General features: G+C 37.9%; 1 protein-coding gene across 3 annotated transcripts; it reads right to left on the bottom strand.

Moving 5' to 3' along the window:
* Positions 1–242: 242 nt before the first annotated feature.
* On the bottom strand, positions 243–16,806 carry LOC127440787 (gastrula zinc finger protein XlCGF57.1-like). 3 transcript variants are annotated; one of them, XM_051697686.1, is made up of 5 exons: positions 16,668–16,806; positions 14,556–14,748; positions 9,805–9,888; positions 7,440–7,608; positions 243–6,837 (listed from the first exon to the last, which is right to left on the bottom strand). In XM_051697686.1, exons 4-5 carry the CDS (start codon positions 7,522–7,524, stop codon positions 5,546–5,548), a joined length of 1,377 nt encoding a protein of 458 aa, XP_051553646.1. In that variant the 5' UTR covers positions 7,525–7,608; positions 9,805–9,888; positions 14,556–14,748; positions 16,668–16,806; the 3' UTR covers positions 243–5,545. The 3 variants fall into 3 exon arrangements, with proteins under 3 accessions (XP_051553646.1, XP_051553645.1, XP_051553644.1); XM_051697685.1 differs by lacking the exon at positions 14,556–14,748 and having other exon boundaries at positions 16,668–16,797; XM_051697684.1 differs by lacking the exon at positions 16,668–16,806 and having other exon boundaries at positions 9,805–9,885; positions 14,556–15,380.
* Positions 16,807–17,170: the final 364 nt, after the last annotated feature.

Here is a 17,170-nt window from a genome sequence, read left to right as displayed (position 1 = left end):
ATCAAGCAGTGAAACAACTGATTTTGAGAATGAAGATGCACATTACTGGTTAAGATTCCAGAGAGACCTGGGAGAGGGGTTGAAAGTGTACAGCCTACCTGGGAGAGAGATCCAACTCACAGAAAATCATCTGAAGAACCCACACCTTCCAACTCAAGCAAGCATGTAAGAGAAAAGAGACCAAGCGAACAAGTGGAGCAACCTAAAGAAAGAGAAATGGAGGAGAACTACTTACCTGAAGATGGAGAAAGTATCAGAAGTAACAAAGAATCATTGAAGGTGAACTCAGCAATCCACCACTTAATACACACACCTACATTGATTTCCCCAACTGCTGACCCTTTAACTAATTTAAGAAGATCTGCAAGAGACCAAAAATCTATACAAAGACTTACCTATCCACATTTAGGCCAGCCCACAGTACAACCACACACAGCAGTTAACATTGTAGAGTTTTATGGGGCACAAGCTATGCCAGTATGATGTTATACTGTGCTGGACTCAGCTGCATCAAGCAACTTATGTGCATCATCATGTTACAAATAAATTGCCCGACCACGAGACTTGGATGCCCTAGCTCACAAATGGCCAGTGAAATGCAAATATGCATTACCTCCTGTCCGCTTGCTACACCAAGTGCTTTGCAAGGTTGAGGAGGATAGGGAAATGTGCAGCTAGTTGCACTGAAGTGGTCCAACAGCCCTTGGTTCCTGGAGATGATAGAGCTGTTGGATGCCTCCTAAGCATGGGCAAAGGGTATGTCCTTGGAGGACATCTGTCAGGCTGCAAGCTGGGCATCCCCTAACACTTTGGCAGGTTTTATATCTTGGATATCTCCTTCTTCTTATCCCAAGTTTTCACTGTAAAGGAAGGTTGATATGTCAATGTGTCACAAAACCCTGCTTGGCAAGTGTAACTGCTTATGTTATCGAAATGGTCTCTTGACCATTTTGTAAAAAATGAAGCTCTTTCGCACCATGTTTGCATTGAGTATTTATATTAAATATTTCACTACCCTATCAGCTAGTGCCCTTTGACCGTTTTGCCATTCTCTTTCTACTGTGTGAAGATGAGTTTCTACACAATGTTTAACTACTCCGTTAGCTAGTATAATTGTTACTATATTTACCATTAATGTGTTAATTGTTCCCTTTTTCCTGTGGATCTATAAAGATGCGCTATAACAGGGGTCTCCTAAATTTTTGCTGCCAGGGTCAGGTCACACTGTTATGTTTTCAAGGGGGGTCAGAGTGAGCCTACGGTATTTTTGTCACAGAGATTATTCTTCTGGTTTTATTTCAGGGATTAATTCTACAATTAAAATCCATTCACAGAACATTATGTTAATATTGGTAACTTTATTGTATGTATATATTTCTTAGCAACTTGCTTTAAGGAAGATGTGTGCATGTCAAGACATGAAGAGGGGGGGGAAGATCCAGTCATAGTCTTACATCAGTGGATCCAACCATTGGCTTAACGAATTTGTAACAAGTACTCTATCCAGTAGTGGTGATGATTTTGATTAATCTCAGTGACAAGTCTTTTTAATATGTTCAACAAAAAGATTTGTTCAGATTAGTTAATAGATTCATTCATTGTCCATTTTTGCGGGTGCCTGGGTAGCTCAGCGAGTAAAGACACTGTCTACCACCCCTAGAGTCGCGAGTTCCAATCCAGGGCTGGCTGAGTGACTCCAGCCAGGTCTCCTAAGCAACCAAACTGGCCCGGTTGCTAGGGAGGGTAGAGTCACATGGGGTAACCTCCTCTTGGTCGCTATAATGTGGTTTGCTCTCGATGGGGTGCGTGGTGAGTTGTGTGTGGATGCCACGGAGAATAGCGTGAAGCCTCCACGCGCGATATGTCTCTGTGGTAATGTGCTCAACAAGCCACGTGATAAGACGTGCAGATTGATGGTCTCAGATGCAGAGGCAACTGAGATTCATCCTCCGCCACCCGGATTGAGGCGAGTCACTACACCACCATGAGGACTTAGAGTGCATTGGGAATTGGGCATTCCAAATTGGGGAGATTATTAAAAATAATAATAATATAAAAACTGTTGCACCAGTAGATGGCACCAAATGACTTTTATGCTTTGAACGAGGAATAATCAGAGTTATTTACAATCGGAAACAGTCTAATTATCATTTATAAAAATTTGCATCTCAACAGTTCTACTAAGTGACTTAATCACTGCAAAGTCTTTAAGCATCATCACCTCACAAATGACAACAAAGCATACAGTATCTATTACTGTAAACTGCTGAGCATGACTATAAAAAAAAGACAATACTAGCCTAACAAAATAGTTCAATAAAGTCTGTACGTCTGTAATAAGTATATTCATTTATTTATTCATAATAAATCCGGCACATTTTCGTGTTGAATGAGTTTGCAGAGTTGAACAAACAACATGCTGCCTCCTCTCGTTTAATTGCTCAGCAGATCCTTGTTAATGATGATTCATGCATTTCGTTCGTGAACAAGTGTACCAGTTCAGTTTCTTTATGAATGAGAGGTCTTATCTTGTTCAGACTCAAATGACCGACTCAAACATCAGTTAAGTGGCATATTCGTTTGCGGGTGAAACCAATGATATGCTCCTTAACAGCGTGCACTAGAATGCTATTGGCTCACACTATAGTCAGTCTTACAGACATGAAAAGCCACCAAAGCAGTCTCACGTTTCCAGTGCGGGCCTGTCAAAACGTGTGACAGGCATGGTTCCGCAGGCCGGTCAATACATTTTTGAGGGCCATATTCGGCCCGCGGGCCCTAGTTTGGGGACTCCTGCGCTACATGGACGGCTTTTACGGTTGAAAACCATCTCCGTGTTCACAACAGCCTCTCCTACTGAAAGCGTTAAGACGCGCTCCTCCCGCGAATGTCAGCGGGGGAGAATGGGGTGCCAGGCAAAAAGGCCCCCCCTTGGAGTTGTGGGCCCCTTGGTTTCAGCCCGTGTAAGCCCATGCATTAATGCGCCCCTGCCCATAGCATCAGCTACCGACGCAGCGTTTCATTCCCTCCTTTCAGGGAACAAATCTTACAGTCGTAATAGACACATATTTTTTTTCTTTTCTGAAATGTAATGGATTAAAAAGTTAAATAGAATGCTTATGAAATGTAGTGTAGAACACATTAAAAAATTATAAAGTACAGATACTTGAATTATTTTTTATCATTTGATTTATGAATACTACTATGGCCATCTGTTTCAGACTTTTTAGTGTTTTATTTATTTGCTCTTTGTTCCCCAAACAATTGATCAAACATTTTGCCTCTTAGAACATTTCCCAATAGTTGACTAATTTTAGCTTTAACTTTTAACTTCAACATATCAAGTGGTTGGTTTTTATTTGGCAGCTTTTCTTTCAGATTTTAAAATAAAGATCAACAGTGGTGATTTTGTACTTTGCGTCAACAAAATGTGCTTTAAGTGGATGTTTATAAGTAATCACCGTAAGACATCACCTTAACGATTTAGGTGAAATAAGGGGACAACTGGCATGAAATAATGAGGCTTTTCAGTAGCTCTATTAACAGTGATGGTTCTGTTATTTCTCTCAGGCTTTTTACAATAATGAAACAAGCTTTTCAGGATAATAAGCAGAGGTTTGACTTTATTATGATACAGGAGTATAATAAGACCTACAGTTTGCTGTTTGAACAGTGCAAAGAAAACTACATTTTAGTTACCTTTAAAACAGCTCTATTGAAGATGACTAATATTTCTCTCAAAATTACATGAATTAAACATCAATAAACAACAAGGCAAATATAAATAACCCACTCATCTTTACACCATTGTCTCTGCTTAAAATATGTCCATCTTGCACTTGATACAGTAGTTCAATTAGTGTTTTCATACTTAAAAGCTTGCTGTCAAATAAAACAAACTGTTTCTAAATCGCTGCAGCTCCACTTTTTGAGACAGTCTTCTCTCTTGTTCAAAGAGCTGAATCTGTTTCTCTTCAAGTACCAGAACTGTGTGCATACAGCAGAAATTCTAAAAATATAGTTTTTGATCACATTATTAGAAATAGTCAAGATCAATTCAATGGAGATAAAGAAATAATACACTAAAATGAACAATTAATTTTAATCTCTTTTTATGTGATGTGCTAAAGGTTAATTTGGTCATTCTAATATTTATGACATTAAATCTGGTCATATAAAGTGGCCATTTAAACGCATTTTATGGTATTTTTCTTTCCCTATCAAATGTTCTTATGCTGATATTATTTTCTAACTAGAGCAATCAGATCTCGCGACACTCTCACAGCGAAATCGTCAGGAATCGTACGACTTTTCTAAATTTGGCTAATTCGTATGATATCGTGCGACTGCACTAGTTTGAATTCCTATGACTTTCACTAGAGCTAATGATGTCACTGGACATCGTTTCCATCTAATATGTGACAATTACTTGCTTCTGGAACACAAAAACAACTTCCTATCATGTTTACACACTCTACTGATTGGTTAGGTTTAGATAAGGGGTTTGGGTGGGTGCCTGGGTAGCTCAGCGAGTATTGATGGTGACTACCACGCCAGGAGTCGCGAGTTCGAATCCGGGGCATGCTGAGTGACTCCAGCCAGGTCTCCTAAGCAACCAAATTGGCCCGGTTGCTAGGGAGGGTAGAATCACATGGGGTAACCTCCTCGTGGTAGCGATTAGGGGTTCTCGCTCTCATTGGGGCACGTGGTAAGTTGTGAGTGGATCGCGGAGATTATCATGAGCCTCCCGTGCTGCGAGTCTCTGCAGTGTCATGTACAACGAGCCACGTGATAAAATGCACGGACTGACTGTCTCAGAAGCGGAGGCAACTGGGACTTGTCCACCGCCACCCGGATTGAGGTGAATAACCGCACCACCACGAGGACCTACTAAGTAGTGGGAATTGGGCATTCCAAATTGGGAGAAAAGGGGATAAAATAAAACAAATAAAAAAAGATAAGGGGTTTGGGTTAGGGCATAATATTAATAAGTATATCCTTAATGCCTCGTGCGCGGAACTCACGCTTCCACATTAGACATCCGGGAATTTGCACGTGATGAAGTTGTACGAGTTTATGCAAACGACATCATGCAAGACCATACAAAATAGCCAACTCGTAAATTATATATGACTTTTCATGAGATTGGGTTGGATCTCATGATCTGATGTATATGTTGTTACATTAAAATTGTGTTATACTGCTTTAAGTAAGTGTTGACCATGAAGACAAACTTTGCTCACTATGACTACTTTGGACAATGCTTTTTTAAATGCTTCTGTATACCAATTAAATGGGCAAAACTCTTCCCACATGAAGTGCACACATAAGGCTTCTCAATAGCATGAGTTGACAGGTGTAACTTTAGATGTGATTCCCACATAATTTTTTTGCCAAAATAATCACAGTTAAATAGCTTTAATCCAGAGTGATAGCGCTGAAGAAGTGTAAGATAGCCAGCATTTTTTAAACTCTTTTCACACGGAAGGCACGTGAAAGGCTTCTCTCCCGTGTGAATTTTCAGGTGCTTTTTTAGAAATGCTTTTCATACAAAACTCTTTCCACACTGAAGGGATGTTAAAGGCTTCTCTCTAGCGTGAATCATCATGTGACTCTTAAGGTGTACTTTGCGTGTGAAACTTTTTCTACACTGGGGGCATGTGAAAAGCCTCTCTCCGGTGTGCATTCTCAGGTGCCTCTCAAGAACTGATTTTCGTGCAAAACTCTTTCCACACAGATGGCATATAAAAGGCTTCTCTCCAGTGTGAATTCTCAAGTGCTTTATAAGATCTCCATTTCTTATAAACTTCTTTCCACATTGAGCGCATGTAAAACGCCTCTCTCCAGTGTGAATCATCATGTGACTCTTAAGGTGTCCTTTTTGTGTGAAACTCTTTCCACACTGAGTGCATGTGAAAGGCTTCTCTCCAGTGTGAATCCTCAGGTGCTTTTTTAAAACTGCTTTGAGTGCAAAACTCTTTCCACACTGAGCGCATGTAAAATGCCTCTCTCCAGTGTGAATAATCATGTGACTCTTAAGGTGTCCTTTTTGTGTGAAACTCTTTCCACACTGAGTGCATGTAAAAGGCCTCTCTCCGGTGTGAATTCTCAGGTGCTTTTTTAGAACTGCTTTGAGTGCAAAACTCTTTCCACATTGAGAGCATGTAAAAGGCCTCTCTCCAGTGTGAATCATCATGTGACTCTTAAGGTGTTCTTTATTTGTGAAACTCTTTCCACACTGAGGGCATGTAAAAGGCCTCTCTCCGGTGTGAATTCTCAGGTGCTTCTTAAGAACTCCTTTTACTGCAAAACCCTTTCCACACTGAGAGCATGTAAATGGCTTCTCTCCAGTGTGAATTATCACATGACTCTTAAGAAGTCCTTTGTGAGTGAAACTCTTTCCACACTGAGTGCATGTGAAAGGCTTCTCTCCAGTGTGAATTCTCAGGTGCTTTTTAAGAACTGCTTTGAGTGCAAAACTCTTTCCACATTGAGCGCATGTAAATGGCTTCTCTCCAGTGTGAAATATCACATGACCCTTAAGGTGTCCTTTTTGTGTGAAACTCTTTCCACACTGAGTGCATGTGAAAGGCTTCTCTCCAGTGTGAATTCTCAGGTGCTTTTTAAGAACTGATTTGAGTGCAAAACTCTTTCCACATTGAGGGCATGTGAAGGTATTTTTGGCTCTTGTTCTTAGAGTACTTTTTTGTGAGAAATTACTTTTCATCTGTGAGCAACTAGAAGATTTTTCACCAAAACTGAAATCACATATGTCATTCTGATGTTTCTCCTCCACATCATTCAGTTCTTGACTTTCCTCTTTTACTTCCATCAGGTCTGAAATGCAAAGAATATAGAAACAAACGTGAAACATGAAATAGAGTTGAACTCCCCTTTAATGACAGTAAGCAGCTGAGGCCAAGTGTCTATTTTTACGTTTTCTTTGATATGCAGAAGTATAGTTCAGTCATTCTTACGTTCATATAATACTAATTATGGTAATATATAATAATAGTTTTATTTGTTTGCCCTTACAAAAAAATTGAAATTAGCCGCAAACTTGCTGCAAATTTGCAGCAAACTTGCCGCTTGTTATTTTCACATGCAAATGAGCTTTTGATTGGCTGCAAATGTTTGCCAGAAGTTTGCAGCTCTTCGCAGGTAGTGGTGAACCTCCAGCAAACCTTTGGCAACAATGGACAATTTGCTGCAAGTTTTTCGCAAAGCTCAGTTGCATGTGAATATGATCAGTGGCGAATTTACAGCAAGTTTGCGGCAAATTTGCCATGAACTCTCGATTTTCGTAAGGGCGCTCAACTGTAATTTTACTTGTTCTATGATTTTCTAACTACAGCTGCCAGATCTAGCAAACTGTCTGAAGCTTTATTACCTCAATTTACTTTAACAGTCATTGTAAATAATTAAGGGTGGACACCAACCTCTTTGTTCCTCAGTATCTTCATGTTTCATTATCCGTGTCTCTGGATAACTCAAGTCTTCTTTCTCCTCTTTAACAGACTTCATTTTTGCAATAGTATGTCAGTTGACTTCAGTGGTTACACTTGGAGTTGTTCCTCTTTATATGCCAACTTATTCCTCTTTCTTCACCTGTTGGATGATGGGAATATTTCCAGCATTTATAAGTGAAATACAGTGGGAGGGGCTTCAATGAAAATGCAAATTTGGATCGCTTTGTGGGTGTTAACTGGTGATGTTGTAGGCTTATTTTTTAAATGTTTAAATGCTTCATAAAAAACAAATGCCTCACTGATTCTTGAGATAAGGGACAAAACATGTTTAGCATTTTTTATTTTTTAAGAGTTTTTATTTTTTAATAATTAATTTGAAATGGATAAATATGAAAATTGACAATTATTCACTTCATAACTTACATCTTACTGTCATTTGTGTCAACTACATCAGACACACAAAAAGCATGCTATTTTAATTTGATCCACCCAACAAGAGTGTAAAGTCTTTAATTATCTAATAATGGTGTTCCGTAAAGGTGTTATGAGATAAAATACATTTTATATATATATATATATATTTTTATTTTTTTTATTTTTCTGTTTTCACACTATTGTGAAAATTAGTTGACAAAATTTTATTTTTTCCATCTTAACCATTGCTGCGTCCGAAACAGCAAACTGTCACAGTATGTACTGTATTTGATGAAGAACGAAGAAAACAGCACGTTCTCTTAGGTATGCATGTGAGTAGTAGATTTTGGATATACTTCATCCGGGTACATGGGCATTGACTCATGACCCGAATATATGACTTAAGAACAACAACTGCAAAAACTATCTGCTCAGGTTTTGTTAAACAAGTACCATTTAAGCTCAGGGAACAATTATCTTGGTGTGTATATATAGCACTTAAGTTGAGAAGAGCCGTCCAACTTGCGATTCACCGCTGTTCTTTTAAATTCAGCATTTTGAACATGACATCACCTCAGCTCCAGAGGGATTATGGGATCGTAAAGCGTCCAGTCGATCCGCACTTCAGAATCTCACCGGAAATAGTAGGTCATCCGGGTTCTTCTCGCTTACTGCTTCAAGAATACTGTGGATTCGGACATACTACTCCATTGGCATACTATATAGTAGGGAAGTATGGATATTCGGACGCAGCACATGTGTTGTACACTGGAGCCATTTTGTTTTTTTCCTCAGTTGAAGCTGCCTCTATAACCTAAACGCCCACATTTTCCCCACATTTCTAACAGAGATTATCACAATGGGAAAACTGAAATGACAGAGTTGACATGTTGAAGCTGTGACCCCAGAGACTTCAACATTGTTTAAAATAAAAAATGTAAATATATATAAAACTTGCCAGACCTACTGTTGCATCCACCATGAGCAAGAAGTAAAAAAGGGGTCCTCAGAGTTATAGCTGACCATGACATTGTTTGATTTCTTCACAAATATAACAAAAAAATAAAAACTTGTTGATGCAAAGTGAGGACACAACTTTGATGGACAGTTTTTTTTATGGAAAATATAAAGTTTACTTTATGTAATGTTAGATATCGTACAGATCCTAACCTTTTATTTGACATTTATATTTATGAATTTGTTGCATGTCTAAACACTTTGTTTGGCAGTTTAACACTGTGACCTCTTCCTGAGGACAGGTTAAGTTACATGTGCTTCCAAGCATTTAAAAAAGAATCTAATGAAATTATTTATAAATATGAGAAATAAATGCCCAAAGTATACACATTTCCTTTAGACTTAACTTTTCCAGTATTTTTATAATGAAGTTTATATTTGTAAGTAGGACATGTTTTGTCCCTTATCTCAAGAATCAGTGGCCTATTAATATCATTAAAACATTATCTCAATAGTAATTTCTACATTTAACTTGTTATTTAGGTGAATTGTGTTTAAATATACTGTAGTATGCACATTTGGATTAAATTTACCTTTTTTTAAACATTCAGATTTTAAAATAAATATTTTACTGTCCTCACAATGTGTTGCTTTTCCAAAGCTAGATAGCAAGCTAAACGTTTTTTTAAAAAGATTACTCAAGACAATCTTCACTTAAATTTACTGGAAGTTATCATTCATCTTTTTACTTTCGTTTTGTTTTGTTTTTTTGTTTTTGTTTTTTTTTTAAGGCAAACAACAAAACAAAATACACTCAATGTACATGCATTAGGAGCTTCATTCAGCACTCAAATAAGACATTGTTTACAGGCAGATTACTTAAGATTACTTAAAATACTAATTCTCATGGCCTATTAAATGAAATTGTGCTTAATGTTAAAATTATCAACTTTATATTACTTACAGACAAACAGTATCTCAGGAAAGGCATAAAAGAAAATGTTTGTTGCACAGAAATGCAGCCCTTTTCTCTGCAGACTTCTTCCTGCTGGAACAGAAGAAAAAAAAATGGCAGACGGCAGTACAACTGGTAAAGACAAGTATTTCAAAATAAGAGTCCTGTATGAGCGAGCAGCACACTTACCACCTGGCAACATTACTTGTATCACTATTGATGCAGATTTACTGTAATACAACTCTGTATTTGACAAACCCTTTAAGAAGTCTTTTTCTCAGACAGAAGAACTACAATTACTGTCACTGGTCTCAAGAAGGTTTTGACATACCCTTGTTTTGCAACTTTCACTTTGCACATGTTTGCATCTGTGAAGTGTTGACAATGATTCCCACAGGCCACTCAATCCTTAGTCTTTGAGCAATACAATATCACCAACATTGTGATGCATCTGGTGTGTCGTTAAGTCACCTGGGGCCGGTCGCACCAGCTGTACGTAAGTTGAAACTTAGCCTAGTTGTGGCGTAAATGGGCACTAAGTCACAATTTACGCAATTTTTACTAAATATTTCATAGTTGCACCATTAAAGTTAGGTAGAACGTAACCCTACATATAAACTAAATATTTACGTAAGCCACCAAGCGTAACGGATGGAATAAAAAAGTAGACTGATATTTTATGACATCAATGAGCTCATGTTTTGCATGACAGGCATCAATAATTTTGACATACATTATGATGTTGACATTTACGAGAGAGAGAGAGAGAAAAAAAAAACGTACTTTTAAGCGGTTCTTCAGCATGAAACCGATCTAACGGTGCATTTTTCAGGGTGTGTCACCCAGTGTCAAGTTTCGACACATTCAATATATATATATGATATTAAAATAAAAAATGTCTGTTTTTCCAGCCTGTTGTATTAGTATTTATTTATCACCCCTCATATATTTTAGATACAGTTCCTATAATATTGTTATTTACACAGGGCAAATATACTATTTATTAAATCTACTTTTATTACATATCATATTTTAATGGGGATATAATTTATTACAGCTGACAGTAAGCGAGCAAACAAGGTTTGAACATCAACCGTAACAAGATCAAATTGAAGTTCATGGCTTTTTAACACTTCTGTGTATAAATGTTAAGGCTGCTTATTGGATAAATGCAGGTAAACGTCATAATATGCGACTACGCATTACTTTACGTAGAGCTTACGACCTACTAGTTAAGTCTTGCCTTAAGAACAGGTGGTGCAACCACATTAAGCACTGACTTAGTTACAAACTATCTAGTAGTTACTAAGCCTTTAGTGTGAACTTTACGTCCTAACTTACGTGAGAATTTACGCACAGCTGGTGCAACCCTACCCTGATGTTTCGATGAGTCACGTGATGTTTATGGTGACGTGCTTTCTATATATAGGCGTATTCAGCATGGCAGAGATGAGTAGCATCTAGTACATCAGTGACCAAGTAACGGACAGCGGTCCGAGTCCGGACCCCGGATTAGTTCCATCCGGACCGCGAGACATCATGACAACGGTTGCCCATCTCACTGTTTTGAGCAATGGCGCTGTATACACCGCAAGTGTTCAGGGGTTTAGATAGTGCTGATCTTTCGGTGCTAAATCCTCGACTATTCTCTCTAACACCAAACACACTTAATTTATGTCCTTTCCCACTCCACGTTGTTGCCTCTCTTCCCTGCATACATGTGACTAGACATTAGGCACCGCATAAGAAGCGCTGCAGATGCAATTATTTGAATAACAGACTGTAGCGGAGACACACAGTGAGCAGCAATATAGATGGACACAACATCTTTTGCTAAAACACACTGAAGAAAATGAGAATTTAGCAAATAGTGAAACTACCTGAACGTGTCTGACATGATTCTGGCGGTTCAGCTGAGTTAACGTGGTGCCAGAGCGTGGTGCCAGAGTTTTCCCCCCTAAAACAGGGTTCCTCAAATAGTTGTCACCAAGGGCCAAATTCTGTCAACAATACAAAGCCAAGGGCCACCGCCCTCAATGTTGCAAAGTGTTTGTGCTGCTATTATTATTATTACTTTTATGACTATTGTTTTTTTATTGTTACAACATAAATATTCAGATTTATTTATTAGTTCTTTTTCTCTGTATTAGTAGCCTGTTTCATTCAAACAATTATGAACATTTTATTTGTATACAGATACACAAAACTACACAAGTTTGCATATTGAGAATGATGTCCTCCATGCGAGTCAACTGTTCCTGCTCATTTCCAAATGGGATCTCCTCCCTACACTTTCCCTAACAGATTCAAAGACTATTCCTATTAGTGTTTGCTACAGCCTTAAAGACGCAAACGCTGAGCACCTATGTACACCTTTCAAAGTAGCCTAGTTCATTTGATTGTGCGCATAGTCAGGCATCTGGGGCATGCATGCTACGACTGCTATGAGATAATGGACCATTTCTCTTCAGGAGTTTAGACACATAAAGAAGTCTTTATATTCCTTCAGACTCAAGATATTCAAATGCAAATACAGTATGTCCTGACCTCCTCACACACGTGTGACATATAGATATATATACATACATATACACTATATGGCCAAAAGTTTGTGGAAACCCCTTCTAATTAACAATTTTGGTTACTCCATTAAATCCAGTAAAGAAAAATCTTAATGTATCTTTATGTAATGGCTTGGGATTTGTGTGCTTCCAAATTTGTGGCAGCTGTTTGGGGATAGCCAATGACAATGCCCCTGTGAACAAAGTGAGGTCCATAAAGAAATGGTTTACTATGTCTGGCGTGGAAGAAATCGACTGGCCTGCACAAAGCCCAGACCTGAACCACACTGATCAATTTTGGGGTGAACTGGAACAGCAACTGTAAGTCAGGCTCCGTCGACCAACATCAGTTCCTGACCTCACTGATAGCCTTGTGTCTGAATGAGAGCAAAACCCTGCAGCCATGTTACTACATACAGTATAGTGGAAAGCCTTCCCAAAAGAGTGGAAGCTGTTATTACAGCAAAGGGGGAAATTGATGCCTAAGGTTTTGAAATCAAATGGTGTCCACAAACTTTTGGCCATATAGTGTGTGTGTGTATATGTGTGTATATATATATATATATATATATATATATACACACACACACACACACACACACACACACACACACACACACACACACACACACACACACACACAGTGGATATAAAAAGTCTACACACACCTGTTAAAACAGCAGGTTTTTGTGATGTAAAAAATGAAACAAAGAAAAATCATATCAGACTTTTTGCACCTTTAATGTAAAAATTACAACCTATGCAATGCAACTGAAAACCAAAGTGACATTTTCTGACATCTTCTTGGTTGCATGCTACTACAAGAGCCATGGGCACAAAGAGCTTACAAAGCATCAATGGGATCTCATTGTTGAAAGGTATGTCCAAGGTATTAGTTATACCATGGACACAGTGAAGACAGTCACCAACAAGTGGAGAAAGTATGGCACAACAAGCCCGCAAAAACCAATATCCAGTCTCCAAAAACCATGCAGAAAAATGTGTTATGGTCTGATGAGACCAAGATTGAACTTTTTGCCTAAAATTGTAAAAGGAGTGTTTGGCGCAAAAACAACACAGCACATCAGCAAAAGAACACCATACCCATGGTGATGCATGGTGGTGGCGGCATCATGCTTTGGGGCTGCTTTTCTTCAGCTGGAACTGGGGCTTTAGTGAAGGTGGAGGGAATAATGAATAGCTCCATGTACCAGTCAATTTTGGCACAGAACCTTCTGGCATCTGCTAGAAAGCTGAAAATGAAGAGATCTTTCACCTTTCAGCATGACAATGATCCAAAGCACATATCCAAATCAACAAAAGAATGGCTTCAGCAATGTTTTGGAATGGTCCAGCCAGAGCCCAGACCTGAATCCTATAGAAAATCTGTGAGGGGACCTGAAGAGGGCCATACACAGGAGATGCCCTCACAATTTGACAGTTCTGGAACATTTTTGCAATGAAGAGTGGGAAAATATTCCCAAGTCAAGATGTGCCAAGCTAATAGACTCTTATCCAAACAGACTGAGTGCTGTAATAAAATCAAAGGTGCTTCAACTAAGTATTAGTTCAGAGATGTGCACACTTATGCAGTTAGGTTATTCTAAGTTATTTATTTGTATTTATTTCTCTGAAATGTGTCACTTTGGTTTTAGTGACATTGCATAGGTTGTAATTTTTCCATTAAAGGTGCAAAAATTCTATGATTTATCTTAAATTTTTTACATCACAAAAACCTGCTGTTTTAACAGGGATGTTTAGACGTTTTATATCCTGTGTGTGTGTGTGTGTGTGTTGTGCTTCAAAATAGATATAAGTAGATCTATTAACTGTGATGGTCCTGTTATTTCTGTCAGGCTACTGACATTAATAAAACAAGCCTTTCAGAATAATCAGCTGAGGTTTGACTTTATTAAGAGTAAATTTATCAAACATAAGTGCTAGTTTGTAGAAAATAAGAGAAGAAACTACATTTAAATAGCCTTTCCATCAGTTATTGAAGGCTTACTCCACTATTTCTATTAATCTAACATCAATAAAACAAAAGCGAATACTAATAACCTGCTCATTATTACACTGTTTTTCTGCTGAACACTTGTCTCTCTTGCGCTTCATAGTTTAATATGTGTGTTTGCTTCTGTATGCATATAATTGTGTATAAAAAGACCACTGGTTGCATACTCAATCACTCATACTCACACATTATTTAGGTTTTGTGGAATTTCTGTTGACTTTCACCCTCTTCATTCAAAAAGAATTTAGGTCTTAAAGGTAGATCTTTGTTTTTGCCAGGTCATGTACAGAGCAGGGTGTCAGTGCATATGACCTGTACAATACCTCTGTCTTCTCACATGTTTAATTAGCTGAATCTGTTTCTCTTCAAGTACCAGAGCTGTGTATAGAGTAGGAACTTTTAAGAACATAGTTGCTTGTAACATTATCAGAAATCGCCAACATTTTTGCAATAATGTTAAAGAAATAATACACTAAAGTGAACCACAATTTAATTTAATGTGATGTGCTAAAGGTTAATTCCATCACTCTAACATCAATGACATTAAATCTGTTACATAATTGGTATACAAGGTAATTTCAATCCATTTCGTGGCATTTTTCTGTAGCTATATGATGTGTGTCTTTATGTTCTTTAACTGGTGTTATTATTTGCTGACTACAGCCATCAGCCATCTAGTGATGTGACTGAAATTTGTTACATTTACTAAATAGTGTTGTGTTGCATTCAAGTGTTGTCCCTGAAGATGAACGTTGCTCCCTATGACAACTTTGGACAATGTTTTTAAATGCTTCTGTACACTACTTGATAATGTGAAACTTGTCCCACATGAAGTGCAGTGGCGTGGCTTCTCTCCAGCATGCACTCTCTCATGTGCTTTCAGGGTTCCTGAGGCTGTAAAACTCTTTCCACAAAAAGAACACACGTAATGCTTCTGAGTTGCATGAGTCGTTAGGTGTACCTTTTAGATGTGATTCCCACATATTTTTTTATTTTATTTTTGCTGCACTGATGACAGTTATGGCTTTAATCCAGAGTGAGAGTGCTGATGAATTATGAGATAGCCAGCATGTTTGAAACTCTTTCCACACTGAAGACACGTGAAAGGCTTCTCTCTAGAGTGAATTCTCAGGTGCCTTTTAAGATCTCCTTTTATTGCAAAACATTTTCCACACTGAGTGCATGCGAAAGGCTTCTCTCTAGTGTGAAAGCTCAGGTGCCTCTTAAGAACTGCTTTTCGTGCAAAACTCTTTCCACACTGAAGGCATGTGAATGGCTTTTCTCCAGTGTGAATTCTCAGGTGCACCTCAAGTTCTCTTTTAAGTGCAAAACTCATTCCACATTGAGAGCATGTAAAAGGCCTCTCTCCAGTGTGAATCATCATGTGACTCTTCAGGTATCCTTTTTGAGTGAAACTCTTTCCACACCGAAGGCATGTGAAAGGCTTCTCTCCAGTGTGAACTCTCAGGTGCTTCTTAAGAACTGCTTTTCGTGCAAAAGTCTTTCCACATTGAGAACATATAAAAGGCTTCTCTCCAGTGTGAATTGTCATATGACTCCTAAGGTGTGCTTTCTGTGCAAAACTCTTTCCACACTGAGAGCATAAAAAAGGCTTCTCTCCCGTGTGAATTCTCATATGACTCCTAAGGTGTGCTTTTCGTGCAAAACTCTTTCCACACTGAGAGCATATAAATGGCTTCTCTCCAGTGTGAATTCTCATATGACTCATAAGGTGGGCTTTTCGTGCAAAACTCGTCCCACATTGAAGGCATGTGAATGGCTTCTCTCCAGAGTGAAGTTTTAAGTGAGTGTTAAGATTTCTTCTGCATATGAAACTCTTTCCACACTGAGAGCATGTAAAGGATTTTTTGGCTTTTTTGGTTCTTTTTTGTGAGAAATTCTGAGAGCAACTAGAAGATTTTTCATCAAAAATTAAATCAGATTTATCATTCTGATTTTTCTCCACCTCGTCATTCAGTTCTTGGCTTTCCTCTTTCACTTCCATCAATTCTAAAATGAACATAGTAAATTGTGACAAATGTGAAACAATAAATATATTTTCACTTTAATTTAATAAAAGTGTCCATTTTTTTTTAATCTCTCATTTGAAGGTTAGCGCTATCATTCTCTTGTTAATATCATAAAATCTGGTAGATTCTGGTTTTGTTTTCTCAACTATAATTTTACAGCTTCTATAATCTTCTAACTAAAGCTGCCAGATCTAAAGGACTGTTTGAAACTTTGCCACCTTAAGGTTCCTTATTAATCATTGTAAATAATTACGGGTGGACACCAACCTCTTTTTTCCTCAGAATCTTCAAGTTTCACTATCAATGGCTCTGGATAACTCAAGTCTTCTTTCTCCTCTTTAATGGACTTCATTTTTGCAACAGTATGTCAGTAGACTTCAGTTGTTGTTACACTTGTAGTTGTTCCTCTTTATATGCCACCTTATTCCTCTTTCTTCACCTGTATGATGATGGGAATATTTCCAGTATTTACAAAGGAATTTACAATCGGAGGGGGTTCACTGAAGGTGTTGGTGATGTTGTAAGTTTATTTTTAAAATGTTTTTCTATTTGCTTCAAATAAGCAACAAATACCTTGTATCTATCTCTTTACACAATCATACAAATAGTAGTTTCTACATTTAATTTGTTATTTAGCTGAACTGTGGTTAAATATTGTTTTTTACATTTGGTTTAAACCCTAACCCTAATATTCAGATTTTAAAAAAGATTTTACTGTCCTCACTATGCATTGCTTTGCAGAGCTAGACAGCAAGCTAACATTTTGAATG

The sequence above is a fragment of the Myxocyprinus asiaticus genome, chromosome 5 (genome assembly GCF_019703515.2).
Source record: "Myxocyprinus asiaticus isolate MX2 ecotype Aquarium Trade chromosome 5, UBuf_Myxa_2, whole genome shotgun sequence".
Classification (NCBI taxonomy): domain Eukaryota; kingdom Metazoa; phylum Chordata; class Actinopteri; order Cypriniformes; family Catostomidae; genus Myxocyprinus; species Myxocyprinus asiaticus.
The sequence above is the reverse complement of the archived record's forward strand: the minus strand, read 5'-3'. Positions and strand labels throughout refer to the sequence as shown.